At 29.8% G+C, this 16,393-nt stretch overlaps 1 protein-coding gene and 1 long non-coding RNA gene across 8 annotated transcripts in view; one reads left to right on the top strand and one right to left on the bottom strand.

Annotated features, from left to right (window-relative positions):
* The window catches only part of LOC118181289 (glutathione reductase, mitochondrial-like), an 81,392-nt gene extending 73,102 nt beyond the window's left edge, over positions 1 to 8,290 (top strand). For 5 of the 6 annotated variants that reach the window (XM_085811877.1, XM_085811880.1, XM_085811879.1 and 2 more), the window contains one exon: positions 1,297 to 1,583. In XM_085811877.1, coding sequence (XP_085668003.1) covers positions 1,297 to 1,446 — 150 coding nt within the window. In that variant the 3' untranslated portion in view covers positions 1,447 to 1,583. Of the gene's footprint in view, positions 1 to 1,296; positions 1,584 to 8,154 lie in introns of those variants that run through there. The other variant, XM_085811878.1, reaches the window with a different exon arrangement.
* The window catches only part of LOC118181288 (uncharacterized), a 73,273-nt gene that overhangs the window by 14,035 nt on the left and 42,845 nt on the right, over positions 1 to 16,393 (bottom strand). The window contains exons 1-2 of one of the 2 annotated variants that reach the window (XR_015039807.1): positions 13,691 to 16,039; positions 1,579 to 8,842 (exon numbers count right to left, since the gene is read on the bottom strand). This is a non-coding gene — a long non-coding RNA (uncharacterized LOC118181288). Of the gene's footprint in view, positions 1 to 1,578; positions 8,843 to 13,690; positions 16,040 to 16,393 lie in introns of those variants that run through there. The other variant, XR_015039806.1, reaches the window with a different exon arrangement.

Below are 16,393 nucleotides of genomic sequence, written 5' to 3'. Positions count from 1 at the left end.
AGTGGACTTTATAATTTAGGAAGGGCACTAGGCAGTAGAATTTGGAGATGTACTGTGCAGCAGAATTTAGGATTTGCAGAGTGGCAAAATGTGCAGCATTGGTCCTGCTCCTCCCCAAACCACTCAAGGGCTAAAAGTTTGATCCTAGCCAACATCAGTACATAGTCAATCAATGCATTATTATTGGCCCCCAGGGTGACTCCCTAGCCAGCACGTATTTAAAAGTGAGATGCAAATATCTCAGTTAGTCCAGAGAAAAATCACACTTTCTTTTGTTATCATGTTCTCCATTCCTAGACTTTGCAAGATTTTTTTTTTTTAATTTTTTTTAATTATTTTATTTTATTTATTTTTGGTTGTTGATCTGGAAGTTTGGATTTTGAATTTATACTGTATTCATATTATACATAGAAAATTTATAGAAACACCATGTTGATTTTAATTATGAAGGCTTTTAATTTTTGTAGCAGAAACTTCTGTTGATGCAACTATAATATGTTAGATGTCAAACCTGTCATTAATACTGTCATGACACTGAAACCACCTGCCGTAACCCAGATGCAGAAAAACTTATTTTCTGGAATAGTTCTGTAGATAGGGAAAGTATTTGAGGCAGAGACGTTTTAAAGTATTTAGGTATCTATACGCTATATAGTATACAGGTGATATTCAGTTTATATGGGTAAAATGTATACTATTGTTTATGTATATGTATTTTATGAATATTAACATATGTAACAAAGCTATAAATAAATTATTTATGATATACTACTTTAATGAGAATTGCCCTCATTAGTTTCTCCTGCCTGAATTTTTATTTGAAGAATTTTCTGAAGGCTAACGATAGCCTGAAATCCATTCTAAGTAGCATCTTGTGATTTAAGAAATATTCTCAAATACTTCAGAGTCTTCTTCGCTTTCTCTGTTAGTTTCTCTAGCTCTTCATCATCATCTTCAGAAACATTAAATGCATTAGGGAATTGGATGGATCAAAGTTCATTTGTTATATTTTGGGCTTCCTTATAATCTAGGTTCATTTTGGCAGGGTTCGAATGTTCTATTTTGTGTGTGCATTTAAACTTAATTTGATGCTAACTTATATAGAGTTTATTAATTAAAGAAGAAAAAAGAAAGGTTATTTTTTTATAATTATTTATTTATTTTATTATTATTATTATTTAAGAAATACCATAAAATATTTTGAAATCATTTATATAAAGTGGTTTGCATTTATCAGTTATTATTAATGGTCCTTTAATTTTGAATTTGCATACTTCAAAAATACTTTTCTCCTAGGTAATTGGACTTCATATGGTTGGTCCAAGCTGTGATGAAATTCTACAGGGCTTTGCAGTAGCCATTAAAATGGGTGCAACAAAGAAACAATTTGATGATTGTGTAGCTATTCATCCTACATCAGCTGAAGAGTTAGTTACTATGCGCTAATGTGAGATATGCATTTGTTTAATTTAACAGATAAAAGACCGATATTTGTGTACAAGAAATTGTTCATCATGCAATCATATATATTTATTTTTTAATGAAATGTAAAAGTACTGAATAAAAGAAAGATTTTACCAATTTTTTCATCTTTAATATAAGTTTTTCCTTATTTGTTCTGGACTAGCTGTAATTTTGATGTGAGCCCTCTATAGTCTTCTGCATTGAGGCTAGTTACATCAGGACAGATATTTCTTTTCTTATTTTTGATATCACAGTGGATCACATTTCAGATCACTGGGGGAGGTCTGTGGTCCATGAATTCTAGGTATCTAAGATTTAAAAGTGAAGGTGAAGGGTCTATTGATGATATTTAAAACTCAAGTTTAATATGATATTTAATATCAGTATGAACAGTTTGTCATCAAGGAATTGATAAACGCAAAATTGTTATTTCTCCAGAGCAGGATAGCCATGTGATATTATAAACTGATAGTTCTATTAAACTTACTCTCAAGAGAATCATCTTTCTGACTTTTATTTGTGTGAGGAATATACCCACAGAACTAGCAGAAAAGGGCTGTTAAGCAATTACTTCTCTTCAGAATGATACAATTATGAAAAAATATCATAAACCTTGTGTATATGTATAAAAAAAATTCATTGGATGTTAAACTAGATTTATTCAGATATTACACATCCAACGGCATCATCTTCCTCGTAGGAGATCAAAATAAATATGTTTTACTTTTTCTGAAAAGAAAAAGAAAACAAAAAAAGTTCTTCTTATTATTATTTAAGACTTACTTTTGCAAAATTTGGAACTTAAAAGTTTAACTAAATGTTTAAAGCTAAATCATACATGGACAACTGAAAGTAACATAACTATTTATGGGACCTTGTGAATATGAAGATTTAATAATAGAAAATGCAAACACTAATACAATAAAAATTGTATAATAAAAAGTTGCTCATCTTCATGAAACAATATGTGATTATAATTAGTAATCAGCTTTTTAAAAAATTTTAATTACTCATTTCAGAAAACTGATTGATAATGCTTTCATGTGCTAGCCATTCAAAAGTACTTTTTTCTATAGCAAGCATTGCTAATAGCTGTAGCTTTTTTTCTACAGTTTAGCCTTTTTTATACTATCAAATTAAAATATTTAATTTTAAAATATTAAAAAAAACACCTTTTTCTTTTTGTTACTTACAGGCATAGTTAAATAATTGTTAACAATCTTTTGGTTATAAGAATGTGAGTGCAATAATGTTATTTTTTGTGCACTGGTACATATCATTCATGCTTCACAAAATTTATTTCTTACCATTAAAATAAATTATGTCAGCTTATGTCTAATTCTTTAGCATCAGTGTCATGGGGAAAAAACTTTTTATTTCAGTAGTACAGTTTAATACATTCTTCCAATTCTGTAAACAATATTTGGTTAATTTTGTTAATATCTTGATATTTTTTGTATTTAGAGCTAATTTTGCTTCAAATTTGGTCACAAATAACGTAGAATGTATTTGTTTTAAAGTGTGATTGACCAAGTAAATTAATATCTATATATATTTGGTTTTCATCAAAAATAACGTTTATATTTTCTGGGTCTTTCTTGAATATTAGTGTAAAATTTGATGTTGAATACTGCTAATGCCTTATTTTCAGCTTCCATATATTAAACCCTTATATCAATGTATGTATTGCAATAAACTTTGTAGCAAACATTTACAGATTGTTAAATTATTATGAAAATCCTGTATGGATTTGCTAGGTTGTCAATATTTTGTCCCAGCTAACTTTTGTTGTAATATATCTATGGCAAATACATCTTACTTTCATATGAAAGATTTCATAATTTAAAAAAAAAACTGCTGTCAAACGCATATTTTACAAATACATTGAAATTTACTGTAATAGAAGCTGGGCAGAAAACTACAAAATCATTAAAAAAAGTATTTTATATTACAAAAGCAAATATAAAAAAAATGAAGGAGAATTAACAGTAAATCTAAATTATGAAAGTCATAAAAACAAACTCCAATATTCTTATTTTTTCTCATTATTTTGTGGTTCATCAAATTGTCACAGCAGCTAACCTTTAACTGCTGTGACAATTTTTTCTCCGTAATTACTGTGAAGAAACACGTAAAACGCTTTTTAAGGAATGTTATAGATACTTTACGCACATTTATAGAATTCTAATTCATTTAAATCAATATCTTTTAAACACAAATCATTTAATTTTACGCAGTTAAATTTATATAAAAATATGACTATTTCTTTTGTTTTAACCCTTTGTTGCTCAGTGTTCCACTACATGGAACACCTAACTTGAATCGCTTTTGAAACCGTTAAATTCAACCATAAATGGATAAAAATACCTTTATAATATACTTCAAACTTCTCTTTTTAAATAGTCGATGGCAGCATATCACAAGGAGACCCAGAATTTTCATTTATGATGTGTTATTAAAATCCACTTATTTTCTAGTAATTTTCTATATTTTTTTGGTGATACAAAAAAATTTGTTTGAAAACCAATTTCTGTATAATTTTGATGGCTGTACTCTATATTATTTATTATATATTTTTTTCATTGAATAAAACGGGGTGTTTTATTAGCGGGAACACTGCGCCTTTAGCCATCTCATGCTATTACGCATCACAACATCTGTCTTAGGAGAAAACAACTGTTGTATATGTTTTCCATTTCCGTTGTTTTGGGGGAATGAATTCAAACAAAGCAGTCTTGAGGGGTGAGGTGTGGTTTGTGCTATGAAAGCCTTAATGTGGTCATCTTGAAATTTTTGTGAGTAATTTTCATGCGGGATTTTTATCAGTAGCTCGAGTCATCTTTACTTAGAGCTGCACGAATTTTTTGCTGTCGCTTTTTAGTCTCATTCCCGTTTACTATCAATAATTTGTGTAGATATTTTTTGTGTATGTATATCTTATAGCTTATTTTTCTTTACTGTTAGTTTTAATTGTAGTTAATTTTTTATTATTAATTTGCCATAAATGGCATGGAGAGGTCTAACTCTTTCCGAAGCGCTTAGTGCTTCATGAATTAACCTCTTATCCTGAATCAGAGCATGAAGACAGCAGCGATACTGAGATATATGCTCTTGAACCACTTGTGTAATCCTATTGTGATATGTCGGAAGAAACTCATTTGTTTGATGAGAAGGTTGATGATCCATCTTACCCAGGCCCCTCTATGCAACCTCAAGTTTTTACTTGGAATTCTAAACATATTGTTGCATGGAACAAAAGGCCGTACAAAACAGGTTTTGTGTTCAAAACCTGCAAAGTTGGTTTGTGCTTCTATCAAAAAGGTGTGACATGCTTTGAACAATTTCACAAAGCTAAGAAATTGAAAAATTTGTAAATATCTTTGTATATAAGACTTGTGTATATACATATATTAATCTCATTTATCCATATTTATTCAAAAATGTTGTGTATATCCAGAAAACCGTGTAAGCAGCCATAATACATTGTTTTTTCATTACTATAAAAATGCTGCTACTCATTTCCGTGCTACACTAAAATGTTCGCTTAGTCACACTTTTAAAATCTCTGGCGGCGCAGTATTCCACCTCATGGAACACCCACAGAATTAAAACAGTAAGTGCAATTTATACAAAATTTTACCTGTATACTCCTTTAGGCCTAGATAGACTGCATACAACTTTTTTTTGTTGAAATTCCGACTTTAAAGTATAGTGCACCACAAAGGGTTAAGGAATAAAGTTTTTAAAGAACAAAGATTTTATTAATCATGCATGAAAATCCATGACTTTATTAAGTATTACTGTCAATTAAACCATAATTCTACAACATTGAATTTAATTAATAATAAATAATAAATTAGTATATCTTTGTTTACAAGGATAAATCATAAGATGATATACAGTCAAAACACATTTTTTTAGAGCACTGAAGACACGCTGGTTCCTTACATTCCAAACATTTGCATGCTGTTTTTCTCTTCTTACAAGGTGGGCACAGACTACATGTTTTTCTTTCTTCTAATATTTCTTCTTGATTTGATAAATCCATTATCTTAGTTTCCTTCTGTTCAAGGATTCTTCTAATTCTTATGTTCAGTTCCCTTAATAAAAAAGCAGAAGTTATTCCAACTTTCAGATGCGGTTTAATAAGTTAATTAGCTAATAAAAGCATGAAATTTACTTTTTTTTTTTTTTTTTTTTTTTTTTTTTTTTTTTTTTTTTTTCAGTTTTGTAGCATCAGTATATGACTGGAACAATATGTATGAACATAAATTCCAAGTATCTTCGGGCTCTGCTCTAGAGCCTATTTTTGCAGGATGTTTCAAACCAGGGAGCTGAACCATTATGTTATGTTTTGGTGTTTGTACCGCCCGACTTGGTTCTTTTTTGTTCCATTTGAAGTGCTTTTTTCCCTAAAAATTATCATTTTGTTCACAGTCATTAGAAAAATTATGATATTTATCTGCAGAAACTTTTGCTTTCGCTGTGAATATTGCATCATTCTTCAGAATCAGAGTATTCTACATCATAAATATTGTTGACAAGGTATTCAATTTCTTTTTGAGTGAGATATACGGGATGTTTTCTTGTGAAATTTGAAGCCATATTTATCACTTTTACGAAAACCAAGCATCCAATAAACATTGTCTATTGTCCACTGAAACTGGTACACATCTGCTGTGAGCGGTCTCTCAGATACCTTAAAAATTAAAAAAAAAAACGTGATAACTGAAACCATAATAAAGTTAGAAGTATGAAACTGGATGTGTGACCTTATGGGATGGATTTGGAAAGGTAGGAGGAAGGACAGTGACCATTCTCCGTTTTTAGGGGTGGAAACGACGGTTAGAAAATCCTCAGCGGTCTCTCAGACTGCTCACAGCAGTTAAAGGTTAAATAGACCGGCTTTTGTGATTCATTTTGAGATTAGTGAAGCAAAGCACTTCGTATTTCATTATGTCCTTTTTAAGTTGTTGATATTGTATCTGCTCGGCATGATCACTTAGTCTCATAACAGGGAAATGTATCTCATTTTCAGCAGATTTAGATTTCAAAGTATTCCAATGGCTAGGCAATGAAAAAAGAAAAAAAAAAAAAAAAAAGATATAAATTCTTTTTACTAAATTAAAATTTAATTTTGAACTCTAAGACATTGACCTTATTGTCGACAGTGTAAATGTATTCATTCATTTGAGTTTGAGCATTAGATGAGTGTAGACAAATGTCCCACTTCTTCCTTACAGCAGAGTCTTCCCTTTGCTTTTTGTGTGCCAAATAGAGCTATCAATGTATATAATTTGAAATACTAACCTTGGAACTGTGAATCTGTGTTCAAATTCGTAACTGTGTAAGTGCAATAAATGTCTGTATTCCATTTTCACAGAGTTTATATTTAAAGCTTAGAAACAAAATTAGATTTAAATAAAACATAAACAATAGTATTGTTGCTTGCAGGTAATTGTACTTATGTATTAACGCAAGCATTTTAATAGGAAGTTGCCAAATTTTCAAAATACAATTTCTATAAAATATTCATATAATAATTCATCAAATTTAACAAGCAACGTAGCCATTTTCATTAGTGTTCTTTTTATTGTATTTCAAGTTCCAATGGTTTTTATAAACAAATAATGATATTTTTATCTCAAATACAGTTTTAAAATATGCACTTGCAAAATTTGTCTGTAATGGAATTTTGCAGGAATATTATATTTTATCACAAAATCACTAATGCAAATATTTGCTTTGAATCTATTCTTAAAGTGACTGCCAAGAAATTTCTGCAAAAGAAACAGGAGCTTGTAAACAATTAATTAATATGCACAGTAATAATAATATGTAATTATGTATTAATTATTTTTCTTAAGTCATCATTCTTTTTTGTGTGAAAAATTGCCAAACTGCACCACTGTGACTCACTAATACCTAAGTACTCAGGTAATACTGAGCATTGGTATTTCCAGTTAAATTAAGTGTATGTGCTGTGCAAAGCATTTAATATGCTGTTTCCTCACATTGTTTCATTGCACTTTACAGACCTATATCATATTGTTTACTATCATATTGACCAGATGCATTTATCATAGCTTTGATCTCTTTAATCTTTATATTTAACATATTAAGCTGGTTCATGGTGCAATTTCCAATGATGTATGAGTACATAGGTAAGAAGCCAAAAAAATGCTCCTTACATTGACCGTTTTCTAACAAATAGTGCAATGTGTTAGTAGATGAATATGCATTATTGTGAAATTAACAATTATGGTAAAGTAGTCTATTTTAATTTTGGTTTTAAAAATGTCCATTTTTTCATTGACAATTTGAATTAATTGGTCACATATTGTTGATAATAAATGATTTACATTTCTTTCTTTTTTTTATATGAATTGCTTAAAATTCATTAAATTCAGCTAGAATTTCTAGAGGTTCAGTGTAGTTTCCGCTAGATCCAGCTGATTATCCGAAACATACATCCTCACCATGAAATGTAAATGAATGTTTCTCTGAAAATTTGTAATTGTGATCATTTTTTGAAATACTTTATTCCAATATCCCCCCCCCCGAAATGAAATTTCAGTGTTTATATTATTATGTGTGGAACTTGCTACTAACATTGTTATAGAGTTCTTGTGTTGCACTGAACATTTATGTTGTTCATATCTTGCTTTATCTTCTTTCCTATCATCATAGATGCCAATAAAGGATGGAAGAAAATGAAAATAATGGAAGGAAAGAGTTTATATGTATAGTAATAAATAAATTTACTATTAATTCGGTTTTAATTTTTTTCATCATTTGTGTACAATAAAATATGTCTTTTTAAACAATTTTGTAATTTTTTGCCCATCTTCTGTGACAGGTAATTTCAATGTATTTACAAAACATGTGTTTGATAGCAATTTATTTTTAATTATAAAATCATTCATAATGAAAATAAAATGTGTTTGGCGCATAGATATATCAAAGTTTGGGAGATTTTTCAAATCTTCTTATTTATCTTCACTTTGCTCTTTTTTTTTTTTTTTTTTTTTTCTTTCTGGTCTTTTGTACATTGATCTAGGTCTTTTCAGATGCTATAAATTATTCTATTGTTCATCTTCATTTTTTTCTCCTTTTTATATTCTTTTGTGTTACATACTGATCTAGACTTGAACTTTTTTTCTTCCTATATGTGATAGATTTGCATCTTTTTTTTTTTTTTTTTTTTAATTTTTTTATTAAATACTTGAATTATGTGTCTTGTTGTTTTAACATATACCTTTTTTTCCCTTCCAAATTTTCACTCATATTGATAGCTTATACAGTGGTACCTCCCAATGAGGGACATCAACTGGACCAGGCATTTTTTGGCTAAGAGGTATCCTTCATAGGGTACCTACTAAAAAAAAAGTGTAATTTAATTAGAAATTTGGGTTGTATCAACCTTTAAATAAATTATATATAAATAAGTAACATAATCACAGGTATTTGTTTGAATTTTAAGTTAATGAAAAATGAAAATTCTTAATTTAGAAAGTTTAATTATTGCAGACATGCAAAATGAACAATAGAGTTTTGTGCTTACAGAAATTTCTTGAAAATAATTCATTACGTGGATTTGTTTGAAAGTCTGCATTGCAAGCATTTTTTTCTGCATGAATATTAAAGTCACTTATGATCTTAAGTCCTTTTGTTTTAACAGTTATCATGAGCTTTTTAATGAGAAGGTTTGTTTTAGGGCATCTGTATAGTTTTTTTGTCACACTCTTTATCCGGTTCTTCTTTGTGTACCTCACTGCTTTCCAAGCTATTTTTGTTAAAGTTCATATCATCATCTACAGTAGAAATAAAAGATATTATGCCATTACTAGTGTCTTCACAAATTTTCATCGATTTCTAAATATTCTTACATTTGAGCACTACCACTTATTTTGACAAGTTCAAATAATTCAGTAGTATTTTCACTGAGGGCACTGGAAACTGGATTTTCAAATCTCGCTGTCTCAAAACAAGGTTGAACACAACTTTGGGATATGGATTTTAACAGCCTCTGTAATCCAGTGAATGACATTCAATATATTGACACATTTTCCAGGCTGACTGTTCTTTCCTTAAGCATTAAAAACAGTATTTTGTTATGAAATCTGAAACTTCTGATTATGCCTTGGGCCAAAGACTGTAATACTGACATTGCATTAAATAGGAAAAACGCTTAATTTCACAGATTTCAGTTTTACGTCTGATGGTTGGGCTGGCGAATTGTCAAGAAATAGCAGAAACTTTCTATTTTTCAGACATTATTTCATCAAGAGCAATCAACCATTCTGACATTATTCTGTGCTTTAGTCATGACTTTTTATTCTGATGCCAGTGGACCAATAAAACTTTTTGATTGATGTGTTTGAAACATCTTGGTTTTTTGGTCTTTCCAGTTACAAGTGGTTGCTCAAACTGTCCTTCCATGTTACTACAAAGTAACAGTGAGACATTCCCTGAAGCTTTAACACCAGAGCACTTTTCTCCTTTGACGCATAGTTTTATTAGGCAAAATTCAATAAAATAATCCATTTTCATCAACAATGTAGATGTTTTTATCCTCATATCCTTCATAAAATTTCATTTAGCTTTCCTATCCAGTCTTATCATATTTTGCATATGCACTGATTGTTCTTCACCACAAAGTCTTAAGAGTTATGTTTTTGCTTAAAATTGTCTAACAAGCGATTTGATGCCTGACATTCTGTATTCCCAGACTTCCTTTTCTTTCTTGAACTTGAAACTTCCTTTTCTTTTCTTGAAATAATGCTCTGCTTACAAGAATATTGTTGGCTCTTGCAAAACAAAACAAGTTAAACAATGCTGCATCAGTTTCTCATGCTTCAGTTTTTCAGAATTTTACTGTTTGGGAATATTCATTTGAATTAGTAATCCATAATATTTTTATTTCTTTAGCCTTTAGCACATTACTTAGTTGGTTTTTATTTATTGCAAATTCCCATCCTAAACCTAAACTAAGCTTTTTGGTTTCTGCTAAATAAATTATATCAACTTTTTGTTTTGAAGCCAAGCTAGAGAACATATGTAAAAATAACACACAAATGCAAAACTACACCTCTTACTGCCCAGTCTTACTAAGAAGAACTGAGGAGGATAGAAATTTTTACTCTATCCACTTTGTGACATCTCTGTACCTTGAGAGGTGGCCCAATTATCTCACCACGTTTTCTTTCCCATTGGTCTCTGTCTTGGATTGTTGGAATAACTTGCTAACATTATTTTCCATCCCGTACTGAGAACTGTAGCAAAAATAATCCGATTTTGAATTCTCTAAATGTAAAATATCCTTTTGATTACTTGCATTTTTTCCAGTGTGTTTACTCTTCTTTTTCCTGCAGAAAAGCAGGTTTCAAAAGAGAGGGCTTAACTTTTCGCTGTTAACTTATAACTATCTTTCACTGAGCACAAACTCCAAAGCATTATTAATTTCTTGTTTTTATGTATTTCTCTACCTCTATCTTATTTTTGAAACGCATTTTTTCTGTGTCACTTTGTAACGAGGTAAATACATTAAGGTCCACATTGAAGGAAGGGACTGAGATCAACAGAATTGTCCCTTACAGGAGGTATTACTACATTTGTAGTTTAGGAATTCTGATTAAAAGAAAGAAATCTTTTTATAGAATGAAAAATTTAAACTAAAAAAGACAATCTGAAACTTTTCAGATTTTAAATTATGTCCAAAGGGGCATTTTTGCAACGTTTTGTGTGTCACCTTTAGTTATTAAATATCATGTTCTTCACACTTCAGCCATAAAATTCAGTTCAAGAGCAATGTGGCAAAATAATTTTAAAATGAGCCTATCTTTAGAATTTCTGATAGACATATCCGTGCGCTGGAGATAAAAAGGTTCTCCCCCCGTAGAGTGTTGCCATTGCTCTCTTTGAAATAAAAAAAAAAAATCTGAAAGCTTTTAGATTTTATATTACGCCCAAAGAAGCGTGTTCTCAACGTTTCATGTGTTACTTTTATTAAATATCATGTTCTTCGCTCTTAAATCATAAAATTCAATTCAACAGCAATATCACCAACTACTTTAAAAAGAGCATAAAATTTCCGATACATAGCCTTGCACGCTGGAATTAAGAGCGTTCCTTCCCCGTACAGTGTTGCCATTGCTCGCTATGAAATCGTTGAGTTTTTTAATCAAAAATTCGTTAAAATTTTACAAAATATGAAATAGATTATAAAACAAATTCCACATTTGTGCTTCCAGATGCCCATATTCGGATGGAGACATGCGTTATTCAAAATTGGGTGGCTTTAGGTACCGTTTTGTTATCACAATGCGAGAAATAACATATATTTATGCAGATTCTACATTATTTAATTTCCTTAAATATATAATACAGGGTGATAATATTTGGTGGCAATAATTTGAAAAGCGATTCAGACTTTTTTCAACGCAAAATGCCAAAACGAAATTAATAGCCCTTCTGGGCTAAAAAGGGAAATGTTGTTTGTACAATATTTGAAAGGTATGAATCTGACACATATCAAAATTTTAGTAGAAATTAACTGATAGTTAGGCTTCATGTTGTAAAATCAAATTTCTTTGCCTGAAGAGGGAGTTGACATAACATCGCTGTATTTATTTAATTTATTTAAAAAAAAAAAAAAAAAAAAAAAAGAGAGTTTATCATCGCTAAGCAATGACTCATGAAGTAAGCAAAGAATTCACCTAATATTCAGTGTGTGATTACTTTTCCATTACACCATCAACATTTACAGGCTATTGTTTTGTCAGTTAATCTACACATCTCATATATTCATATAAATTGATTTCATAGCTTCCTAAAAAACACATATAAAATGCATTATATTTTCGCATAATTTTAAATCATAAAAAGTTGGAAAAATATAAAAATATTAACTAAAAGCTAAATTTTCATTAAAGAAGTAGCAACTTCGACTAAGTACCGGACATCTGAAGTCCGGATAATTCTGAATTCTTTTGCATCAACTTGTAAGAAATTAAAGTGTTCCTTCCATATGTGCTTCGTGGTGGAATAGTTAGCACATCCAGCTGGCATTTTGAAGATTCGTAGTTCGATTCCCGGTAAAAGCATATTTAAGTTTTTCATGTTTTGCAATAATAATAATAGTAATAAGAAAAATCTGAAAGGTTTCAGATTTTAAATTACGTCCAAAGGGGCATTTTTTTAACGCTTTGTGTGTTACCTATATTTATTAAATATCATGCTCTTTGCACTTAAACCATAAAATTCAGTTCAAGAGCAATGTCGCAAAATGATTTTAAAATGAGCCTATCTTTAGAATTTCCGATACACAATTCCGTGCGCTGAAGATAAAAAGGTCCTCCCCCGTAGAGTGTTGCCGTTGTCGCTTTGAAATCCTTGAGTTTGTTACTCAAACATTCGTTAAAGTTTTACAAAATATGAAATCGATAATAAAACAAATTCCAAATTTCAAATTTGGTCTTCCACATGCCCATATTCGTAGGAGGATTACGTCATTCAAAATTCGATGGATCTAGGTACCGTTGTTTTATCACAATTAAAAAAATATACATATAATTTATGCAGATTTTTTTATTATTTAATTTCTTCAAATATAATGCAGGCAATAGTCATGCATTAGTCCAATGGACAATAGTCCTGCATTAATTATAAGCTATTTCAATATGTCAGCAACAGAATATGTGATATGCATGTTCAATATGTAATTTTGTATGTATGCTGTGCCAGGTTCTCATACATAAAGTTCGTACTGTATCTGAATGCTGTAATGTTATCTGTACATGTTTATATCTTTTATTTATGGTACCTAATTTATACTAAGGTTCACGCGTACCTCAATGGCATGCTTCTTGTAAACTTTAACTATCATGATAACGTATATGTATGGGAGTATATATCAATATGAGTGAGAGTATGTACAGTGTCTCACAAAAGTGATGGGTGGAATAGTTAGCACATCCAGCTGGCATTTTGAAGATTCGTAGTTCGATTCCCGGTAAAAGCATATTTACGTTTTTCATGTTTCACAATAATAATAATAGTAATAAGAAAAATCTGAAAGGTTTCAGATTTTAAATTACGTCCAAAGGGGCATTTTTTTTAACGTTTTGTGTGTTACCTATATTTATTAAATATCATGCTCTTTGCACTTAAACCATAAAATTCAGTTCAAGAGCAATATCGCAAAATAATTTTAAAATGAGCATACCTTTAGAATTCCCGATACACAATTCCGTGCGCTGGAGATAAAAAGGTTTCCCCCCCCCCACGTACAGTGTTGCCATTGTCGCTTTGAAATCCTTGAGTTTGTTACTCAAAAATTCGTTAAAGTTTTACAAAATATGAAATTGATAATAAAACAAATTCCAAATTTCAAATTTGGGTTTCCGCATGCCTATATTCACGGTAGGATTACATCATTCAAAATTGGATGGCTCTAGATACTGTTGTTTTGTCACAATGCGAGAAACATAGATACATTTAAGCACATTCTTCATTATTTAATTTCGTCAAATATAATCAAGGGCGATAATATTTGGTGGCAATAGTTTGAAAAGTGAAACGGACATTCAGAGTGATTCGACGCAAAATCACAAAAGGAGAACAGTAGTCCCTCAGGGACAAAGCCTCTTTGGACTAAAAATTAAATTTGACATTAGTAATTATTGTTACAAAGGAATGAACAGTGAATAAATTTGTACAGTATACATATTTTGAGTTATCATGTATACATAGCTCATGCTACTATATACTGGTACAGTAAATAGAAACAAATTTGATTTTATTACTTTATAACTTATTATGATGAAATTTAATTATGTTATTAAAAATAATAATATAAATGTCCTATATTATTAAAGTTAGAAACAAATTTGATTTTATTACTTTATAACTTATTATGATGAAATTTAATTATGTTATTAAAAATAATAATATAAATGTCCTATATTATTAAAGTTAGAAACAAATTTGATTTTATTACTTTATAACTCATTATGATGAAATTTAATTATGTTATTAAAAATAATAATATAAATATCCTATATTATTAAAGTTAGAAACAAATTTGATTTTATTACTTTATAACTCATTATGATGAAATTTAATTATGTTATTAAAAATAATAATATAAATATCCTATATTATTAAAGTTTTTGTTGTTGTTTACCTTTTTTGGGGGATACTGAAGCCACACCCCTCCAAATTACAGACCCTAAGCATTTGTATTTGACTGTTGGGGTTAATATAGTTCTGAATATCTTTAGACAGTTGTTGAAAGCACTCTCTTTTTCACCAGTATGGCAGGCTTTTGTATGTGCATAAAAACACAGGAAGCATTATTGTGGAAATTTTTACTTTAATACATACATAAAATCTGGTTTTTAGAAAAATGAACTTTTATTGAATTTACCTGATATGAATAATAGGACTGTCACATTAGCATTTCTGCTACGTCTTTAACTAAAGCCGTTTTTCATCTAAAAATCCAATTGGGTTAAATGGGACAGACGAACTCGCTCATCCACATAATGTAACAAAAATCACATTTATTTTAGCTTCATTTTGTGTTATAATGTTGATGCTTATGTGTTCATTTCAACCATTTATGTATGTGAACAAATTATTAGGTTTGGTTATTAAATACAAAAATTTCAATATTTTGACAATCATGTAATGCTTAATATGATAGCTGTTTGCTTTTCTGAGCATTTTAACAAATTTAGGAAGTGGCAAACAAGGCTTTGTACCTCAAGGGACAATTTTCATCTTGGGACTGCAGGAGGATAGAAAACACTTCCGGTAGTAAACATCGGTATTAATTTCAAATAATCTGTATATGAAAGTTAACTTAAGATAATCAAAAGTATGAAAATGCACAATTTCGAAAGTTCTATGAATTATAATATATTTTATAAACTATACAGACAACCAGGTTTCTGTTTCTGCATTTAAGCATATCCATTCAAATAAATTCAAAAAAAAGGATTTTCACCATCTTTTTTTTTTTTTTTTTTTTTTTTTTTTTTTTTTTTTCAATATTCATATATTAGGGTTATATCTGTATTGGATGCTACAGAGTTAACAGTACGATTTAAGTAATAAATAGCATTTTTCTTTTTGTGAAATATTGAAATGCAGTCACAACACATGTGGAAGTAAAAAATATTCTGCCTTATAGAAATTTGAAATTAATTATCAAATTTGTAGTAATACTTAATAAATACCTAATATAATTGTTGTACATTTATAATTTTTAAAATATTTAACGTGGAAAATCTGAAATGAGGTTGAATTTTACCTAAATTTAAAATTACTTTCACTTTAATTTATCGAAAACACTTCCGGTAGATGGCGCCAAAATATTATGAATGAGGGGTGTTTTCTCTTTTCCTTAAATAGGCACATGAAAGTTAATATGCGGATCAAGCGACTTTTAATTAACAGGCTGTAATTAATCACCTCTAATGAAATGAATGATACTGTTATATCTTTCAATATCGAAACTTTTCAAATTATGATAAAAAAGCTTTTATATGTGCCGCATTATCATAAAAGTTACGAAATCTTACCCAAATCTACTATAGAAAGCCTCTTCTACTTTCTGTATAAACCCTACAGGCCGGTGTTACTATTCGTATGTATGTGTGTATTGAGTAACTAAGGTTAGGACGGAGATCCCACGGACTTGTTAAGCAACTTCTGACGTCACAACAGTTCTTTGAATTGTGACTGCAATTTCAGAAAAAGTTTTCCCACCTCTTTTCGAATTTGGTTAGTGCATTACGAAGGAGGGAGAAAAAGCATACTATACTATATTATCATCCTTAAAAAAGTAGCCGCAGTTACACGTGATAGCAATTCCGCTGTCGCGTGATTGCTAGCATGACCTTGAATAAATATTTGTTATGAA

The sequence above is a fragment of the Stegodyphus dumicola genome, chromosome 2, assembly GCF_044657685.1.
Source record: "Stegodyphus dumicola isolate Sdum_Otavi_A_Nest chromosome 2, ASM4465768v1".
In the NCBI taxonomy this organism is placed as follows: domain Eukaryota; kingdom Metazoa; phylum Arthropoda; class Arachnida; order Araneae; family Eresidae; genus Stegodyphus; species Stegodyphus dumicola.
This window is presented reverse-complemented; position numbering and strand designations above follow the sequence as displayed.